This window comes from Laetiporus sulphureus (assembly GCF_001632365.1).
Source record: "Laetiporus sulphureus 93-53 unplaced genomic scaffold LAESUscaffold_14, whole genome shotgun sequence".
Taxonomy (NCBI): Eukaryota; Fungi; Basidiomycota; class Agaricomycetes; order Polyporales; family Laetiporaceae; genus Laetiporus; species Laetiporus sulphureus.
The window spans coordinates 248,481-263,184 of NW_024468523.1; the positions used below are offsets into that span (position 1 = coordinate 248,481).

A 14,704-nucleotide genomic window follows, 5' to 3' on the forward strand; every position below is an offset into this window, starting at 1 on the left:
AGATTGCCAATATATACTCAAACTGTTGTTTACCCATTGAAATTATCACTGTGTGGCATGTCACGGTGGCAAAATTTCAGCATTAAATAGCCGTTCGCGTTGTCTCCCCTAGACAGGTAAAAAATACCTCCTTCACTGAGGGACGGAGGACAGGAGGTATAGAGGCCGTTCGCGTGTTCAAGGGCCTCCTCGATATCCTCGACCGTCCCGCGAAGCGGTGATAGCACAGTCTGTGTTGCGGTGATACTCAATTGCCCAGCGGCCGAAAACACTGATTTCTGTCGTATGAGGTATTATGTGCAGTTCTTTGCGATCTAATGTTGCATTGAAGTTTAGTGAGTGTCGCGTCTAGTGAGTACCCCATCGCGCGTGTGCGTCGTCTTATGAAGAGAATACTTGGCTAGCAGGAGGCACCCTCCTCTGAATGATCTATCTTATTGTATCGTTTGTTTAGATACGCATTGCGATGCTCGTCATATATAAAGGACCTATTTGGACATCGGGAGGTTCGATACGGATACCTGTGATGGTATAAGAACTCTATGAACATTCAAATAAACCACCAACTTCGCCATTGCGATTTTATAACTTGTCAGAAATCGGCCACATACGAAACCTAGAACCTTTTTTGAGTAGTCGATGGCAAATTACAATGTTATTGTAGGTTCTAGGAGTGGCTTCTAAGCAAGGAAGAACAAGATAGAGCAGCCAATGTGCAAAATTTAAAGCAGATGAGGATGGAGTCACGGACGTCGCACTCAATATAAGCGCCCTGGACGCGTTCGCGTCGTGCGAACGCCACAGGCGCGAGACACAAACGGTTGTCGCCAATCACATCTATCCTTTACCTCCTCATTATACCGCATATACGCACCGATTTGCTTTCTTCACAACCATATATAGCCTCAGAATTTTACCCATTGATCGTTATGGCCGGTGCCAATTATATGGGAGGGAAGCGGTACGTTACCAATCATGGCTTCATCGCAGCTCGCTATATATTGGCTGCGACGCCATCTATCCAGTAACGCTGCTAGAGTACGTGCGAAGGACGCAACGAGAAAAGCACAGCGCACTTACTTTGGAAAGCAAAAGCTCGGTATTCTCACAAAGGGTCTCAGCAAATCCTACGATAAGTCCGCAAGGCCGTCCGGACGCACTGGAACTTCTGCTGCGGATATATCACTTGCTCATGCCAAACGATTCAATCCTCTGCGAGCTGCTCCAAGTCCCTCAAAATTCGCTGAATTGTCTCATACACCAATGTCGAGCAAGAACACGAGCTCCCCGCACATCAAGTCCAGTAACAGCGACCGAAGCCTGAGAAGCACATCGTCGAGGATCCTCAGGGCCTTGGACACCTCTCAGGCTCATCGTGCGTACTTCCGGATTCTTGCTCGCCTATCCCATTTCATACAGCAAATTCACGCCCTGCAGCTATATTCATGAGGGCTGAGATGGACCGCATACGTACCATACCGAACCTTGCAGGCTTGATGCCGAGGAGTAATAAGGAACCTCACGACGAAGACGAAGACGGCCCTGGAAGCGATGATCAAAATGATGAGCTCTCAGAACTCGACGCAGAGAGATCCAAGGTAGTTTGGGGCTTTATTCTATTAGGACATAAGGTGATGTTGAAGCGTTTGTCATTTGAAGTCAATATTTGGGAGCCCGTCACATCGGTCGCACGACAGCTCACATGGACAGTCGCACCAACAAAATTCAGGACGAATGGGATTAAGGGACTGGAATTCGACGACAAGAGCTTCTTCTCAAGGCCTTCATAGTGCCAACTCCGATGAATTTTGGTTGAAGCATAAAACCTCAGATAATATAGGTCACAGTATTCTTTTTTATTACTTCTTTGTGGGCATGTCGATTGATGTTGGATGGTAGAGGACTCAGGACACATTTCAGAAGCATTCGAAAGTCCCGCATACATCAATTATGGGCACTCAACATACGTCCCTCAAGCTGACTTCGTCCGCATGGCGCATGCGGAGTCCGACTTCGAACCGATGCCTCTCGACAGCAGCCCAATGGGTGCGCAGGACAAGTTCGCGCATATAATGACCGAGGCGGGAAGAGCAGACGAGCTCGTCATGCTGGACTTGCTCTCGAACTACGAACCGACGAGGTATTCGTTCTATGGCTATGAGAGCGAGAAATCCAGTCCTGGGGTCAATAGCACTCTGGATGCCAGTCAGCATTCGGTCTCTGGAAGCTCTGGACGGCTACACGCGAAAGCATCTGATATCCTCGACAGCTGGGCGACTGGCTATGACGGCTCTTGTTCTGACTATCATATGACTAAGTCTGCTTATCTGCGCTCGCAAGATAGTTCTAGTCCGTCTCACATACTACGGGTTCCCTCGCTCTTATCCAGAGGTGGGCTTGGGAGGCGGCGATACGAATTATCAGATGAAGACGAACTTGAACCATTCTCTCCGATAAAAGCGTCTGACGCGGGACGCTCACTGCCGGATTATGATGATTTCAGAATGCCGTTCTTCTCGGATAGCCCTGCTTCAGCGGTTTCTCGTTCTAACGGTTACCAAACCCGGGAATCAGTTATCCTCTATGAAGGCAATAGCTCGCACTCTGACAACGATATATCATGTCGAACGACTTCGCAGAGCGAACCGGAGATCACAGCTGCCACCCCAAATCGTAGTTCTACATATCCTGACGAGGATATGGCCGAAGGGCTGAGCGTAGCTGTTGTGGAGCAGAGCCTTTCAGAGACTTTGGGTGGTGAACTCTTCGAGAACGCAGATCCTTGGCGCGCTCTGGATAGAGTTCTCGATGTCTCCTCTGAACGCCTGGCTGGGTCATACCCAGAATACTCTGTTGACCTCTCAGAGATGTTCTCAGCCGATAACAGAGCAGGGGTTGGATTCCGGGGTCTGACTACGCATGGGACCAGCGTGAAGGTGAGCACTGTACATTCCGCAGGTTGGGTCATCTCATCTTCTTTGGTGCCGCTGCAAGGACGATTCACCAGCGCTACAAGGCATGCCCCGCAACGGCCCACATTCAATGCAGACAGCTCGCAAGCAGGAGCCACCGAGCAATGCCACTTCACAAACCTTATCGAGCCAAAGTGCAAGGCCCGATTCAGTTAGTGCATCACTTTCCGACGGCATTACGCCAAAAGAGGCATGCTCTGACTCGTCAAGTCCATGCAACTCACGTATGCAAGCTTCGTCTAATTGCGACCAAAATGGAAATACCTCTTCGAGCATCGAGGGCGCTCATCGCTGCCCATCCCAGAACTTGAATGAAGAGGAATCTGTTGATGACGTTCGTCCCCCAGTGGTCTGCAACGAGCCTCAGCCGAATAAGCAGCTGCCGTATGATGCTATTGCAGTCAAATGCCCATTAGAACTATTCACCCCAAAATTTGGAGACGAGAGCACGTCCCGGGAGATTGAGCTTGATGGACCTTGCCTTTTCCTAAACGATGTCGCGTCTGATGATGACTAGCCCTGCCCAAGTTAGTCCCACAGGATTGCGATCACATGTGCACATCGTCCATTTGTCCCTGTTGCAACTTCAATGATAGCGATTCTCAAAAGCAGTCTGCGATGAGACGCAAGCTCAGTTAGGAAATTGAAGCTGAATATTCCTTTCGCTATTCCATTCCGTTCCGGATAACCAGCATGATTTACTACAAGTCCACAAAATCACCGAAGGACACATGAATAAGTGATAATGCCAACTACACCCTTGTCTCCTTGAGTTTGCGCGAGAACGCCTCTCTGCATTGATAATGTGTAACCTCGCCGCTAGTCCGAGAATCGTGAGTGCAACAGCAGTGGCAATGCGGTGACTGTAGGACTTACCGAGGTGTGTGAACAGCAATGACGCTGTGTCCAATGCGTTTGTGGCACTGCGGACATCTGAGAGACAGTGAGCTTGCTGCATATCAACTGCTGGGAAGCGCCTACATTCGGCTGTCTGTGACTTTGACTCTCCTGGTCTCGAGGTACATTAGTTTCCTGGCCACCTCGTCTTGTCTTGCCTTAGCGATCCCCCGAATAACTCTTGTATCAAAAATAGGCGCGCGAAGGGCTTCACAGAGGAACGCTTCTACGTCTTGTGCTGTTACCAGAGGTGGAAGAAGGTTTAAGGTCTCCGCAGGATCTAGGCGCGGGCTATGTCTGCTGATCAGCTCCAGAGCAGGCTGCAAGAGGTTCGTTGAGGGTGACTTTGACGGCTGAGTGGGTTGTAGATAGATCCGCAGAAGGGTGAGGAAGATGTTGCTGGTCTCAGTGTCCGGTCGATAGACCCGTTTGCAATACCTGAAGATGTATGTTGTTGATGACTGAGAAATTCTGAACAGACCGAAATACATACTCCTCGGCACTGTGGAAGTCCTGCAAGCGATAAACGTAGATTTCCAAGGCGTTGTCATGCCGGCCCAGCTTTCCCAATAAAACTGCTTTTGCTTCGTCAAAACCTATAGTTGCGCGAGGGAATATGAGTAACGAATTGATCACTGCCTAATCGTATGACGTACCTTCAGAAGGTAAGATTGCATACAGCCGATCGGTATGGTAGTAATTTGTGGTGTCGATGAAATGCAATAACTTGGAATATATGCTTTGACGAAGCGCTGCTTGCCCAGCTCAGCACATACAGACACGGGCAACCAAACGACATCGAACTCGCCTTCATCGCTCTCCTGCTTTGCGGTCTGCGTCATTCGCAGATAAATCTCCGCCAGCCGATCATGGAACGAAGAAGCCACTTCCCCACGTTCTTTAATAAGATATTCGATATAGCGAGCAGCGATTTGAGGATCTATCTTCTCTAGATAACCCACTACTTGCTGCCGTGGAAGCTCAACCTCTTCCGAAGTGAAAATCTGGTCATGGTCATAGTCTCAGCAGTGATGCTACGCAATTATTTCCGTATTCCCACCTCGAACGCAATGTCCGCGTCTTGTTCGAAGATCCAGCGAGCTGACGAAAAAATCTCCTCCAGATACTCTGGACCGAGACGCTGTAGATAATTAACTGAAGGCGTCAACTTCTCTCTCATGTCGGTCTCTTTCTCGCTCAATCTTGCGGTGCGTCAGGTGTATGCGCAATGCAGGAGAAAACGAAATGAGCACTGACTCTCGTAATAGATTCAATGCCTTGGTATGCATCTTCTTGCCGTTATATAAGAATATCAACTCAGAGTATTTCTGCGAAAAAACATCAGCCCAGGTAAGCGGGAAGAGCGGTCGGTGATTACTTGCCTCATGGGCACGGAGGACTTCCTCGACTTCTGACACCTCACACCAGTTACCCACTCTGCATAATGGCGCGAGTAGTCCTGGCCGTACCAGTAGGTACGACTTGAAGAGCGCTGTGTCCACTATCTGAGCGAAGCGCACGAGCTCCTCCGGTGTCAAAGCAGAGAGGGGCACATTTGGTTGACTGAATAGGTCCTCGATAGAAGCCGAGGACAGAGTAGACATTTGATGTGACTGCGCGGAAGTAATGCCAAGCGCTTCCAATGCCCCTGATACTTTAGGACGACGGTCGGAAAGGTAGCGCATCAGGGTCTCGACGGACTTATGAAATGTGTCTGAACAAAAATCAATGAGTGCTTTGACAGCCTTCGGAGATGGTACTCACCTTTCGGCCGTTCTTTTCGCTTACTGACTGTTGAAGCCGTTTCTACATCTCTAGCCCGAGTAGGAGACATAGTTGCTTCTAGGCCAGCCCTTAGCGTTGTGACAATAGTAATAGAGCCATGAGGAGATGGCTGATTGGGAGGACTTTCCCGCGATGGAGAAGGTTCCTCATGTCCTTCCGCTTGCTGCTTTACTGATGGCAGCTCCGGCGGGGCGGGTTTCGCTGGGCCGCCGAATAGCTCAATCCAGTCGTCTTGAGGTACGGACAGTCTTCCTGCTATATTCCCAGGGTACAGAGCAATCACCTTTGCTGGATTTATGTCCAGATCAATAAAGGCATTGATTGCGGCGTCGTACTCGCCGGATCGGAATTGAGATACCGCGTGTAATGCTCTGATTTGTCGTTGTCTGGGCTCCTGCATAAGTATCAGCATTGAGTTTACTCAATGTGCACGAATTGGATCACCTTATCCGGAAGCAAAGCATCATCAATGGAGTTCACAAGTGCTAAGGCATCAGAATACGAGCCAGCCTCCACAAGTTCGTCGATCTGCTCGCTCCAGGGTTTCATCCGGAATTGCCATATTGTACTCCCCACTGCCGTAGCGGTAGAACGGTCCGCAGGGGCTGTCATGAGGAACACAGATGATTTCGCCGCGGGCGACGAGGTCAGCAAGCGCACGATGTGCTGCGTCTGCGAGGATTCATCATGTACAGGAGGGAAGGGTAGCATCTGTACGAGAGATGATGAGAGAGAAGAACGAATCTCCACAACGGGCGAAGGAACGAATGAGGGCTGCGAAGGCGTTAATTCAGAGCGTCCGGCAATTTGAGACATAGGCACGGAACCAGAAGGCAGTAGCGAGAAAATATATGGCTTGAGGAAGGCTAAAAGGTTTTGTCAACGGCAAGCACGGAATGATGGAGACTTTGTCTTGCCTAATTCGTCGGGAGGCGCAGGCCAATCTATATGAGCGCTTCTTGTGGCCTTAGCCTCGACGCCAACAAAGATGCCATTATCTGGTACGATTAACGGGAGGTCCTTCTACTGAAGCAGACATCACCTACTGTTGTTCGCAACTAGTGCTTCCTGGTCGTTGATGCTGACTACGCATGGCTTCGCCTTCGCACCTAACCTCATGTATCCACCAAGACCGCTCAATGCACCCATGCTCATGTTGCTGATTGCTGCGCCTGAGATGGCATTGGACACGGGCATGACGACCTCAACCATGTAAGAGTTCTTGAAGGAGAAAACGGCATATTCTGACAGAGAAGAGCCATAGCCGAAACAAATAGCATCATGTCCCAAAAAAGCAATTCCTCGTGGTGAATGAGGAAGCGATGTTTCCTGTTCGACAACGCTACAGCAGATGTCATTGATCTTACATACAGCAGCTTACCTGCACTTCCTGCGGCTCCCCATCTCTCCATGAGTACTGCACGATCTTTCTCTTGCAGCCAATTGCGAGATGGGTTACCACAGTGGGAATTTCCTTCGCCTTTCCAGACGCTCCTTCTGTTAACGGTTGAGACTTGTCACTCGGTCCAGTATCCACGACCCCGGTGTATATGGCGAATGATAGTGCTCCTTTTGTCTTTGCCAGCGGCGTGGGGAAAGACAATGTTGGAAGGGTATATAGTGTGACAACAGAGTCTATTGGCACAATTCAGCGCCATCCGATAGTCGCCGACAGATTCACTGACCAGACAGCACGACGAGAGCGTTCACGTCCTTGATGTAGCCCAATTGTTCAAGAGCTCTGCGACTGAGGGCCTTCGTTGTCTCTACAAGATTAGCTATTTGATTCGTGCCGCCTTCGGTACAATTTCAATGAAAGAGGCCAGCATCACTGCCAACGAGCGCACCGGCAACGGTATCGAGAGCGTATATATGCAGATTCCCAGTACTTGTGCCCACGTAAAGCCTATCACCTGATAGATTTTTATTAAAATGTCAACAAGAGGGCAAATCGATCAATAAATAGGTGTGCCTTGCACAGTCAATGACTCGGCTCGTTCCTTGAACCCGGTGAGAACAATGCTCGGGGAGGTGAAAGGTGCCATTTTCCAGAACTCAATAGCCACCCGCTGGTACTTCTGAGCGCTCGGAAGATGATCTGCTGTTTAAGAGAACAGCTGCGAGGAAGATGTTGTTGTTGCGCAGAGTTGCGTGCGTCTGCACAAGAGCAAGACGCGGTGGCAGCGGCAACGCGCTCCGAGCCTCAAGTACGCGATAGTCACGTGCACTCCTTCTAAGAATGAAGCTGACTCGTGATTGACACCCAACTCCAGTCGTGAGATGTCCTGTCACGGTATGAGTACGAACAAATGTACATAAAAATACACATATATGCATGCGGTATCGCTACATAGTCCATGGAACATAGAATGCATGACATAGAGCGGCATGTAACGGTACGCTCATACAGTGCGTGTCCGAAGCCCTCGTAGAATGTCCTTCACAATACGAAGCCAAAGCAGCGTTCTCTCCACCTCCTCCTCAGCGTCATCGATACTTGCCTCCACCCGGCTCAACAACAGCCCGCCCAGATCCTGGATGTCCCCATCAACCCCGTCATCACATGATTCATTTGTAATGGATGCACCAGCGGACTGTGCTCGAGGGCGTTGGAGTACAGATGTAGGGGAATGAGAAGATCTCTGATCGTCATTTTGATCTTGAGGCAGGCTGGGCACAAAGACATACGACTCAGAAATAGAGCCTCGGGCATGCGATCTTGGATAAGGTGATCCGACGAGCTCTAGAGATTTCAGACGAGCCTTGACGATTTATTCAGTATCTCGTGGTGAGAGCAAAGTCGACAGAACTAACCGTCAAAACCTTCTGCAATGCGATCTCCACTTTTGAGACAAGCGTATTGGCACTCCCGATTGATTGTTCCGTCTGTCAAGTATGTTACTAATGATTACAACAGCTAACACAAGGAAACGTACTGCATCAAGACACTTTTCAATACGCAGCAGATCTTGATATGCTACCGTGAGAGCTTTTGGAGAACCATGCGGAGACATATATCTGGTCATCTCTCTACGACTAGCTTCTGCACCGTCGGTGAATGAGAAGAATGTTCCGCGTGAGGGGGTTCCTGCAGAAGTTGGCTCAGGAGATTGCAAAATACCTGGATCACGGGCAGGAGGGATCCTGGCGTGGGCTTCAGGCTTGATTTTCCGGATCAACCATGCCTTCAGTCTGGCTGTGCTGGTCATGGCTATATCCTTGCCAAGAGGATGTGTCGACTCGGGGAAGGTTGTGCTCCTCTGCCTCGACAACCGTCTAATTGATACGGAATCCTTCTCAAGCGAACCAAAACGTATATTTCGCTCCACAGGGGGTTTCTGAGTGTCCATAAAGGTAACGGCAGGGATGGGCGGGACCAACGGAGGCAAGAAAGAGTCGAACTCAGAGAAGGAACGATGTTCTATCAGAGAGGCTGGTAGGTCCGTCATGGAACGCCATTTCTTGCCCCTGCTCACGAGCACGTAACTACCCTCGGTGATTGCAGTGGCATCGGATTCATTAGAATCGGTCGTACGCCTCCTAGCGTGCTCGGTGCTATCTCGTGCATCATCAAGCCTAAGATGTCCGCCTTCAGGGCGACCCATCGAAAGCGCCTTGACTTCCCTATACAGACCATGCGCCAGTTCGAAAGACCTGCGGGCATCACTTAGCTCGGCGCTGACATCGCTGACACATATTCGCAGGTGGGCGAGTAATCGATCACTCATGTCCGACGCCGCCTGCATTATTGCCCGACATTTGTGTAGGTCAACCGGATCCGCAACGAGGTTGTCCGAAATGTATCGCAAACTATTGAGGATTCGTCGAGATGCCTGACCGCAGTCAAATTTGGCAGTGATAGTTTTCCTTTCAGGCAGTCGGGACGAGCACGAAGAATTTATCATCGAAGATGCCGCAGTTGTGGGAGGAGGCATAGACTGGACGGATGTCGAGGTGGATGGCCTAATAGTACGGATGGATGTCGAAGAGCTCGGACGTTTCGGTTTTACGTCAACACCGAAGGCTCCAAGCATGTCTGGAGCACAAACCTGTAGCGCCGTCAACCTGCAACTCATGAGTTGCGAGCGGTTCATCAACGAGAACCTATGACTCACCCACTCGAATTTTGCAGCTTCCGGACTTCGCCAGTTGGATCGCACGCGAGAAAAGCAGATAAAACGTCTATATTCCGGCCGTGCTCAGCAGCAACGTGAAAACAAGTGTTCAAGTTGTGATCTCTGGCTGATAGAGGAGCATGAAGCTGGCGGACCAGATGGAGAATAAACGAGCGGATAGATGCAGCATGTTCCGCGCTCCGCGACCGCTTCGCTCTGTGTGCAAGGCAATGCAAAGGGGTTTCATGCCCAGAGGTTGTGTAGAGGCCGACATCAGCGCCGGCGAAGTAGAGAGCATCGAGAATCTCCAACGTCGGTTCCTCCATGGATACACAGTAATGGATCGGGCTCCATCCAGTCGAGTCGGGATAATTAACCAGGAACGGGGGATATGACGTCGAGGTGGAAATAGTTGCTCGCGCGGTGGAGAACAACATTGCTTGCAAGCGATATGAATCAGAAGCGAGCACGCTCTGTACAAGAGTCCCAGCAGACGTCGCGAGATCTTGCGAGGAGTACGAAAAACAGTGCGTCGACTTCGATAGTACATGCCGAGGTGAGATCAGGATAAGATCAAGCATATCTTGGGGTATAGAGATAGCGTTGTGACCAATCTTGGACTGGTGACATTGAGAGGTCGTCAAACGTGAGTAGCTGGAGTTTGACTCACGATAAATGCGCGCATTCTGTACCTGCACAAGGTACTCTCGAACAGCCATAGCACGTGAGGATGACGGAGAGCATATTGAATAGCAGAACGATGATTGGCGTCCCTATAATCAAGCTTGGCATAGCTTGCGAGCTGTGTGATCAGAGCCAATATCAGCATGCAATGCACTGGCTACCGTGTATGACTGACCAGGCATCGCACGACCTCTAGCCTTCCATCCCGAGCAGCATCTGCTGGACTCATAAGGTTTCCAGAAAAAAACTGCACAGGCTTGTAAAAACTCACACATGAGTGGTGTAGCCCCAGACGTGTCCATGCCATTCACAGAGACCATACCATAACTATCCTCTAACAACAGTTGAACGACCTCGCGAAGATCGAGCCAAGCCGCCAGGGACAAAGGCGAGACTCCCCGTACCGGACCATTTAGCGTTTTCAACGAGATATCGACATGATCGAGGAGCAACCTCAGAATCAGTAGACGATCTGATAGTCTGAATGACGGGTCTGACACGTCTACGTTCTCCCAACTAGTCGCACGATGCCTATGAGCAATCCACAGCAAATGCACAAAGTGAGTTACTATCATACCTGTCCCCTGCAATGGCATTTGTCACTGCAGTCCTCCCTGCATCGTCGACCGCATTGACATCGGCACCACGTCCAAGAGCTCGTCTAACCGCTGACACATCCGCCCTCGTCGCAGCATCCAATAATGCTACAGACTCGGGTACAGCACGTTCCGGGTCGTATCGGTCATGATCCGTCGCCGTCATGCTCCACCGATGCAACAGAAGTCGACTAGCAGACGGGACCTACAGCCTAGGCTCCTCGCCGAGGAGAGCGAGGTGGGGGAATGGCGGACGTTCGAGCCCATATAAGCAGTGCTTGCCACGACAGACAGGGTCGGAATAGAAGCACATGAGGCATGCGAATGTCCGAATGGATCAGAAGACTGAGCTGGCGTCCATCTGTCTTCTTCTCTGGATGCCTAACGAAGATTGGACTTGGCCGCGAGGCGGCGTTTAGGCGAGCCGATTTCGAGAAAACTCATACACTATCGGTTCGGCTTTTGCTAGGACGTCGAGGACGATACCGCGAAACTAAGCAGAAGCGAAGAGCATCGCGAGCGGCGTGTCGGATGGTCGATGAAACGTAGCAAGATATATTCTGCAGTTGCATCGGAGGACGTCAACATTGCACTCGACAAATCTGTAACATTCACGGTGGTGGCACTTGGCGCCCATTAGGCGAACTTCACACGCCTCAGACGGCTCCGATCAACGCTTTTCTTCTCCCCAGAGAACAATGAGCACGAACGGACTATACGAACACTGGGCAGATGACGAGGACAAGTTGCTATAGACAATATATGTGCTGCAAATGACAAAGGGGCTATAATATGTTACAGATGATGACTGTGGGGACGGAAGGCTGTGCCTCTGAACCTGGTCCAAATCACAGACGCTGCTACATGATCCAACCCAGCTGATGGCTGGTGACATCGCTTCTATTGGTCCGTACGGCATGCTGGATGCAAGCGGCCCCGGCAAAGCGGTTACATGAACGCATCTCGGGATAGCGTGCCCTATTAGGTCAAGATCGAAGATGGGGATCAGGAGATCAGCCACTCGCTGAGTCGAAGGCTAAACCACGCGCGTACCTTCACCTGCTCGAAGTTTGTCACGGCGCGCTCCATATCCCACCCGTTGCCTTCTAGACACTGCACGGCAAAACTGACGTTGAGACCTGTGCGCTGGCATATCTGCAGCACCAATGACCGTTGAGGTTCCGGCTATGGATACGTTATCAGAATCGATTCGTGGTCACTCAGGCAACAACCTCGCTATCAAGCGCGAAACACTCACCATTGCCGCTAGCGCTTCCTGAAGATGCGGTGGGATCTGCGGCTGTTCCGAAGTCGCACTGTGGGATGCAGCCGGTAACGGATCCTCAGCTTGCATGCGCATCGGACCGGGTCGCCAAGCTTCGTGGCTTGAATATGCTCGTACGACGAGCTGATCGGAGAGTATGAGCACGTCCCAACCGCTCTGCTTTGCTCTGAACACACGTGAGAGGACCGCAGAATGAATTAAGCATCCGCGGTGCTAGGCAAAAACAACTCACCGAGACCCCTCTGGAGCAGGAGCCAGAATGAAGGAGCGATCAAATGAACGAATTCCGTGTGATGGTTCTGCAAGAAGCCGCATTGGCGAGCATCACGGTGTGAGTGGCTAGCGAGAACGTACCTTCCTCAAACTGGCCATGCACAGTGACGAATAGCTGCGTAGAATCTCCTGCCTGCACAGGCCACGCATCCAGGCAAAATTTCTCTGGAGCCCCGGCAACATCATGCTTGGTAATAGGCAAATCGGCCATTGCTTTGACTGCTCGTTCATTGCCAACATGAAGCGACTTCGTAGTTTTACTGAGGCTGCCACCCATCCGATTCAAGTTGCGCGAACCACCGAGGCCACCTTGCAACCAAGGAGTCCATTCGAGCTTCCTTTGATTTGGCATGTCCTTCGAATGGTGATAACCTTCAATCTTCGCGCGAGCGGGTATCGTCGTATTCGCGGAGAAAGAGAATGTGGCACTTGGATGGTACACATCCATCAGCGCCGCACGTTGGTTATCAAATAGTGGGAAATATCTGAGATCCGCTCATCAGTGATCGATAGCTCGGTAGTGGTGTTAGAACCCACCTCATGAGGAAATTGCTGACGATAGAGCTATCGACTCCTGTGATGAAGGACGGCTGCATCTCGGCCGGGAACGTCGTTGCTGTGGGTTTCTGAACTTGCGAGGAAGAGGACGTCGATGTCTGCGGCGCGTCGAAGGCAATTTTCGGGATCGGCTCCATGTCCAGCATCTCTAGTGTAGGGAATCGGCGGGTAATCTCGCTAGTGCAATTCGTCAACAAAATGTATCCAGAGAGCTTCAATAGCGATACCTCTTATAACGATCAACCCGATTGTTTTTGTATTCCACCTCTCGCAGTGGGTTGTCGATCAAGATCAGCTCGCGCAGCTTCGTCAAACGGCCCCTCTTCCCTGAAATATAATCAATGTCTCTCCACGCAGATAGCTTGTTGCCTTGCAGCGAGAGGTTGGCAAGTTTCGGCAGGTAATGCGATAGACGGGCAAACGCCGCGCCCGTAGTGAGATTATTGTAGCCTAGCGAGATTGTTTGCACCTGGGAGACATGAATGAGGATGAAATGTCTGTGTCAAGGGAAGCATACCTCAGGCGAGAGCATCGATGCGAGCTTGAACATGACCGAGAGCTCCTTTGTCGGCGAGCCCACCGCTTGCGGCGGCATTAAACGGTTCCTCTGCACAAATTCGTCCTCCGCGATTCGCTGGAACAACAGTCAATGACTCATTGAGTATGAGTGCGGAGAACGCTCACCTCCAAATTGAGGTACCTTGCTTCGGGATTCCACCGTCGGTTCACAAATTCTCTCCATAGGTCGACGACCTTGCGTTCCACGAGAGTAGCATCACCACTTGAGATAGCATTCCTGCGAAGACGGCCCACTGTTCCCCTCGCTGCACCACGGATGGCCAACGATTCGCCTGCTGCTAGCCGGGAGGCAAGCTTCAGTAGACAGGGAGACGCGAAAGGTGAGCGTGGAACAGTGTGAGCGCAGTATTTCAGACAGACGAGAAGCGACGGGGATGTGGCGAGGTCTAGCCGTCACTAGGGGTGTATGAGTAGGAAACAAGCGTGTCATTTACCATGGCTGTTCGAGACGAGGACGCAGGCTGGTCTTTGCCAGTGACTGCATCGATAGCGCGGGGTCGGTGGGATGAACGTGTCTTCTTGTAGGAGGAGCCTTTCCGTCCGCCTGGACGATCAGACGCGTCGTGCATGCGTTCATCACGGTCAATGAGACCTGCACTGCGAAGAGCATATGCTGCAACCTTCCGGCTGCCAGAAGCGGAGTTTGACATGGAGAGTGAAGTTCAAAATGGTGATTACGCGGGTAGAAGAAAGAGGCTGCAGATTGTGTCGCCTTCTCGACCACAGAATGAAGTTACCGATGCGACGTCCGAGTAGTTTTGCAGGGACGTCAGTGGCAGGTCAAGGAGGCGGTGGCTGCGAACTGAGATGCGACGAAGTCGAAGTCAGGTCAGCACAGTCACGGTTCCGACAATTGTCACATCGTGATTCTGTGATGTAGTCACAGTTAATGTCACGCAGATTTCACTTTCCCGCGTTCTCTGCTCGCCTCCGGCAATGGGCATGTAAAATCGAAGAAAA

General features: G+C 51.0%; 5 protein-coding genes across 5 annotated transcripts; 2 read left to right on the top strand and 3 right to left on the bottom strand.

Annotated features, from left to right (window-relative positions):
- Nucleotides 1-929: 929 nt before the first annotated feature.
- Nucleotides 930-1,790, top strand: LAESUDRAFT_758236 (uncharacterized protein; the record flags this gene model as incomplete). The annotated part of the gene is made up of 3 exons (XM_040912426.1): nt 930-961; nt 1,026-1,375; nt 1,438-1,790. The coding sequence occupies 3 exons, from the start codon at nt 930-932 to the stop codon at nt 1,788-1,790; spliced, it is 735 nt and encodes a 244-aa protein (XP_040765395.1).
- A 201-nt stretch (nt 1,791-1,991) lies between these two features.
- On the top strand, nt 1,992-3,537 carry LAESUDRAFT_811915 (uncharacterized protein; the record flags this gene model as incomplete). Its single annotated transcript, XM_040914357.1, has 2 exons — nt 1,992-2,936; nt 2,995-3,537. 2 exons carry the CDS (start codon nt 1,992-1,994, stop codon nt 3,487-3,489), a joined length of 1,440 nt encoding a protein of 479 aa, XP_040765396.1. The 3' UTR covers nt 3,490-3,537.
- Nucleotides 3,538-3,607: 70 nt separating this feature from the next.
- On the bottom strand, nt 3,608-7,823 carry LAESUDRAFT_742773 (uncharacterized protein). Its single transcript, XM_040911211.1, has 17 exons — nt 7,627-7,823; nt 7,502-7,567; nt 7,340-7,450; nt 7,036-7,289; nt 6,701-6,983; nt 6,572-6,652; nt 6,099-6,520; nt 5,634-6,048; nt 5,252-5,583; nt 5,127-5,197; nt 4,930-5,071; nt 4,678-4,873; nt 4,526-4,621; nt 4,363-4,465; nt 3,954-4,307; nt 3,849-3,905; nt 3,608-3,791 (listed from the first exon to the last, which is right to left on the bottom strand). Exons 1-17 carry the CDS (start codon nt 7,697-7,699, stop codon nt 3,725-3,727), a joined length of 3,123 nt encoding a protein of 1,040 aa, XP_040765397.1. The 5' UTR covers nt 7,700-7,823; the 3' UTR covers nt 3,608-3,724.
- A 76-nt stretch (nt 7,824-7,899) lies between these two features.
- Nucleotides 7,900-11,424, bottom strand: LAESUDRAFT_677477 (ankyrin). The gene is made up of 8 exons (XM_040905658.1): nt 11,031-11,424; nt 10,725-10,969; nt 10,629-10,669; nt 10,440-10,571; nt 9,770-10,389; nt 8,591-9,719; nt 8,469-8,540; nt 7,900-8,416 (listed from the first exon to the last, which is right to left on the bottom strand). Exons 1-8 carry the CDS (start codon nt 11,213-11,215, stop codon nt 8,057-8,059), a joined length of 2,784 nt encoding a protein of 927 aa, XP_040765398.1. The 5' UTR covers nt 11,216-11,424; the 3' UTR covers nt 7,900-8,056.
- Nucleotides 11,425-11,775: 351 nt separating this feature from the next.
- On the bottom strand, nt 11,776-14,558 carry LAESUDRAFT_724638 (NTF2-like protein). Its single transcript, XM_040908657.1, has 10 exons — nt 14,179-14,558; nt 13,850-14,038; nt 13,683-13,799; nt 13,393-13,634; nt 13,145-13,342; nt 12,689-13,092; nt 12,567-12,633; nt 12,308-12,500; nt 12,103-12,234; nt 11,776-12,027 (listed from the first exon to the last, which is right to left on the bottom strand). The coding sequence occupies exons 1-10, from the start codon at nt 14,392-14,394 to the stop codon at nt 11,998-12,000; spliced, it is 1,788 nt and encodes a 595-aa protein (XP_040765399.1). The 5' UTR covers nt 14,395-14,558; the 3' UTR covers nt 11,776-11,997.
- Nucleotides 14,559-14,704: the final 146 nt, after the last annotated feature.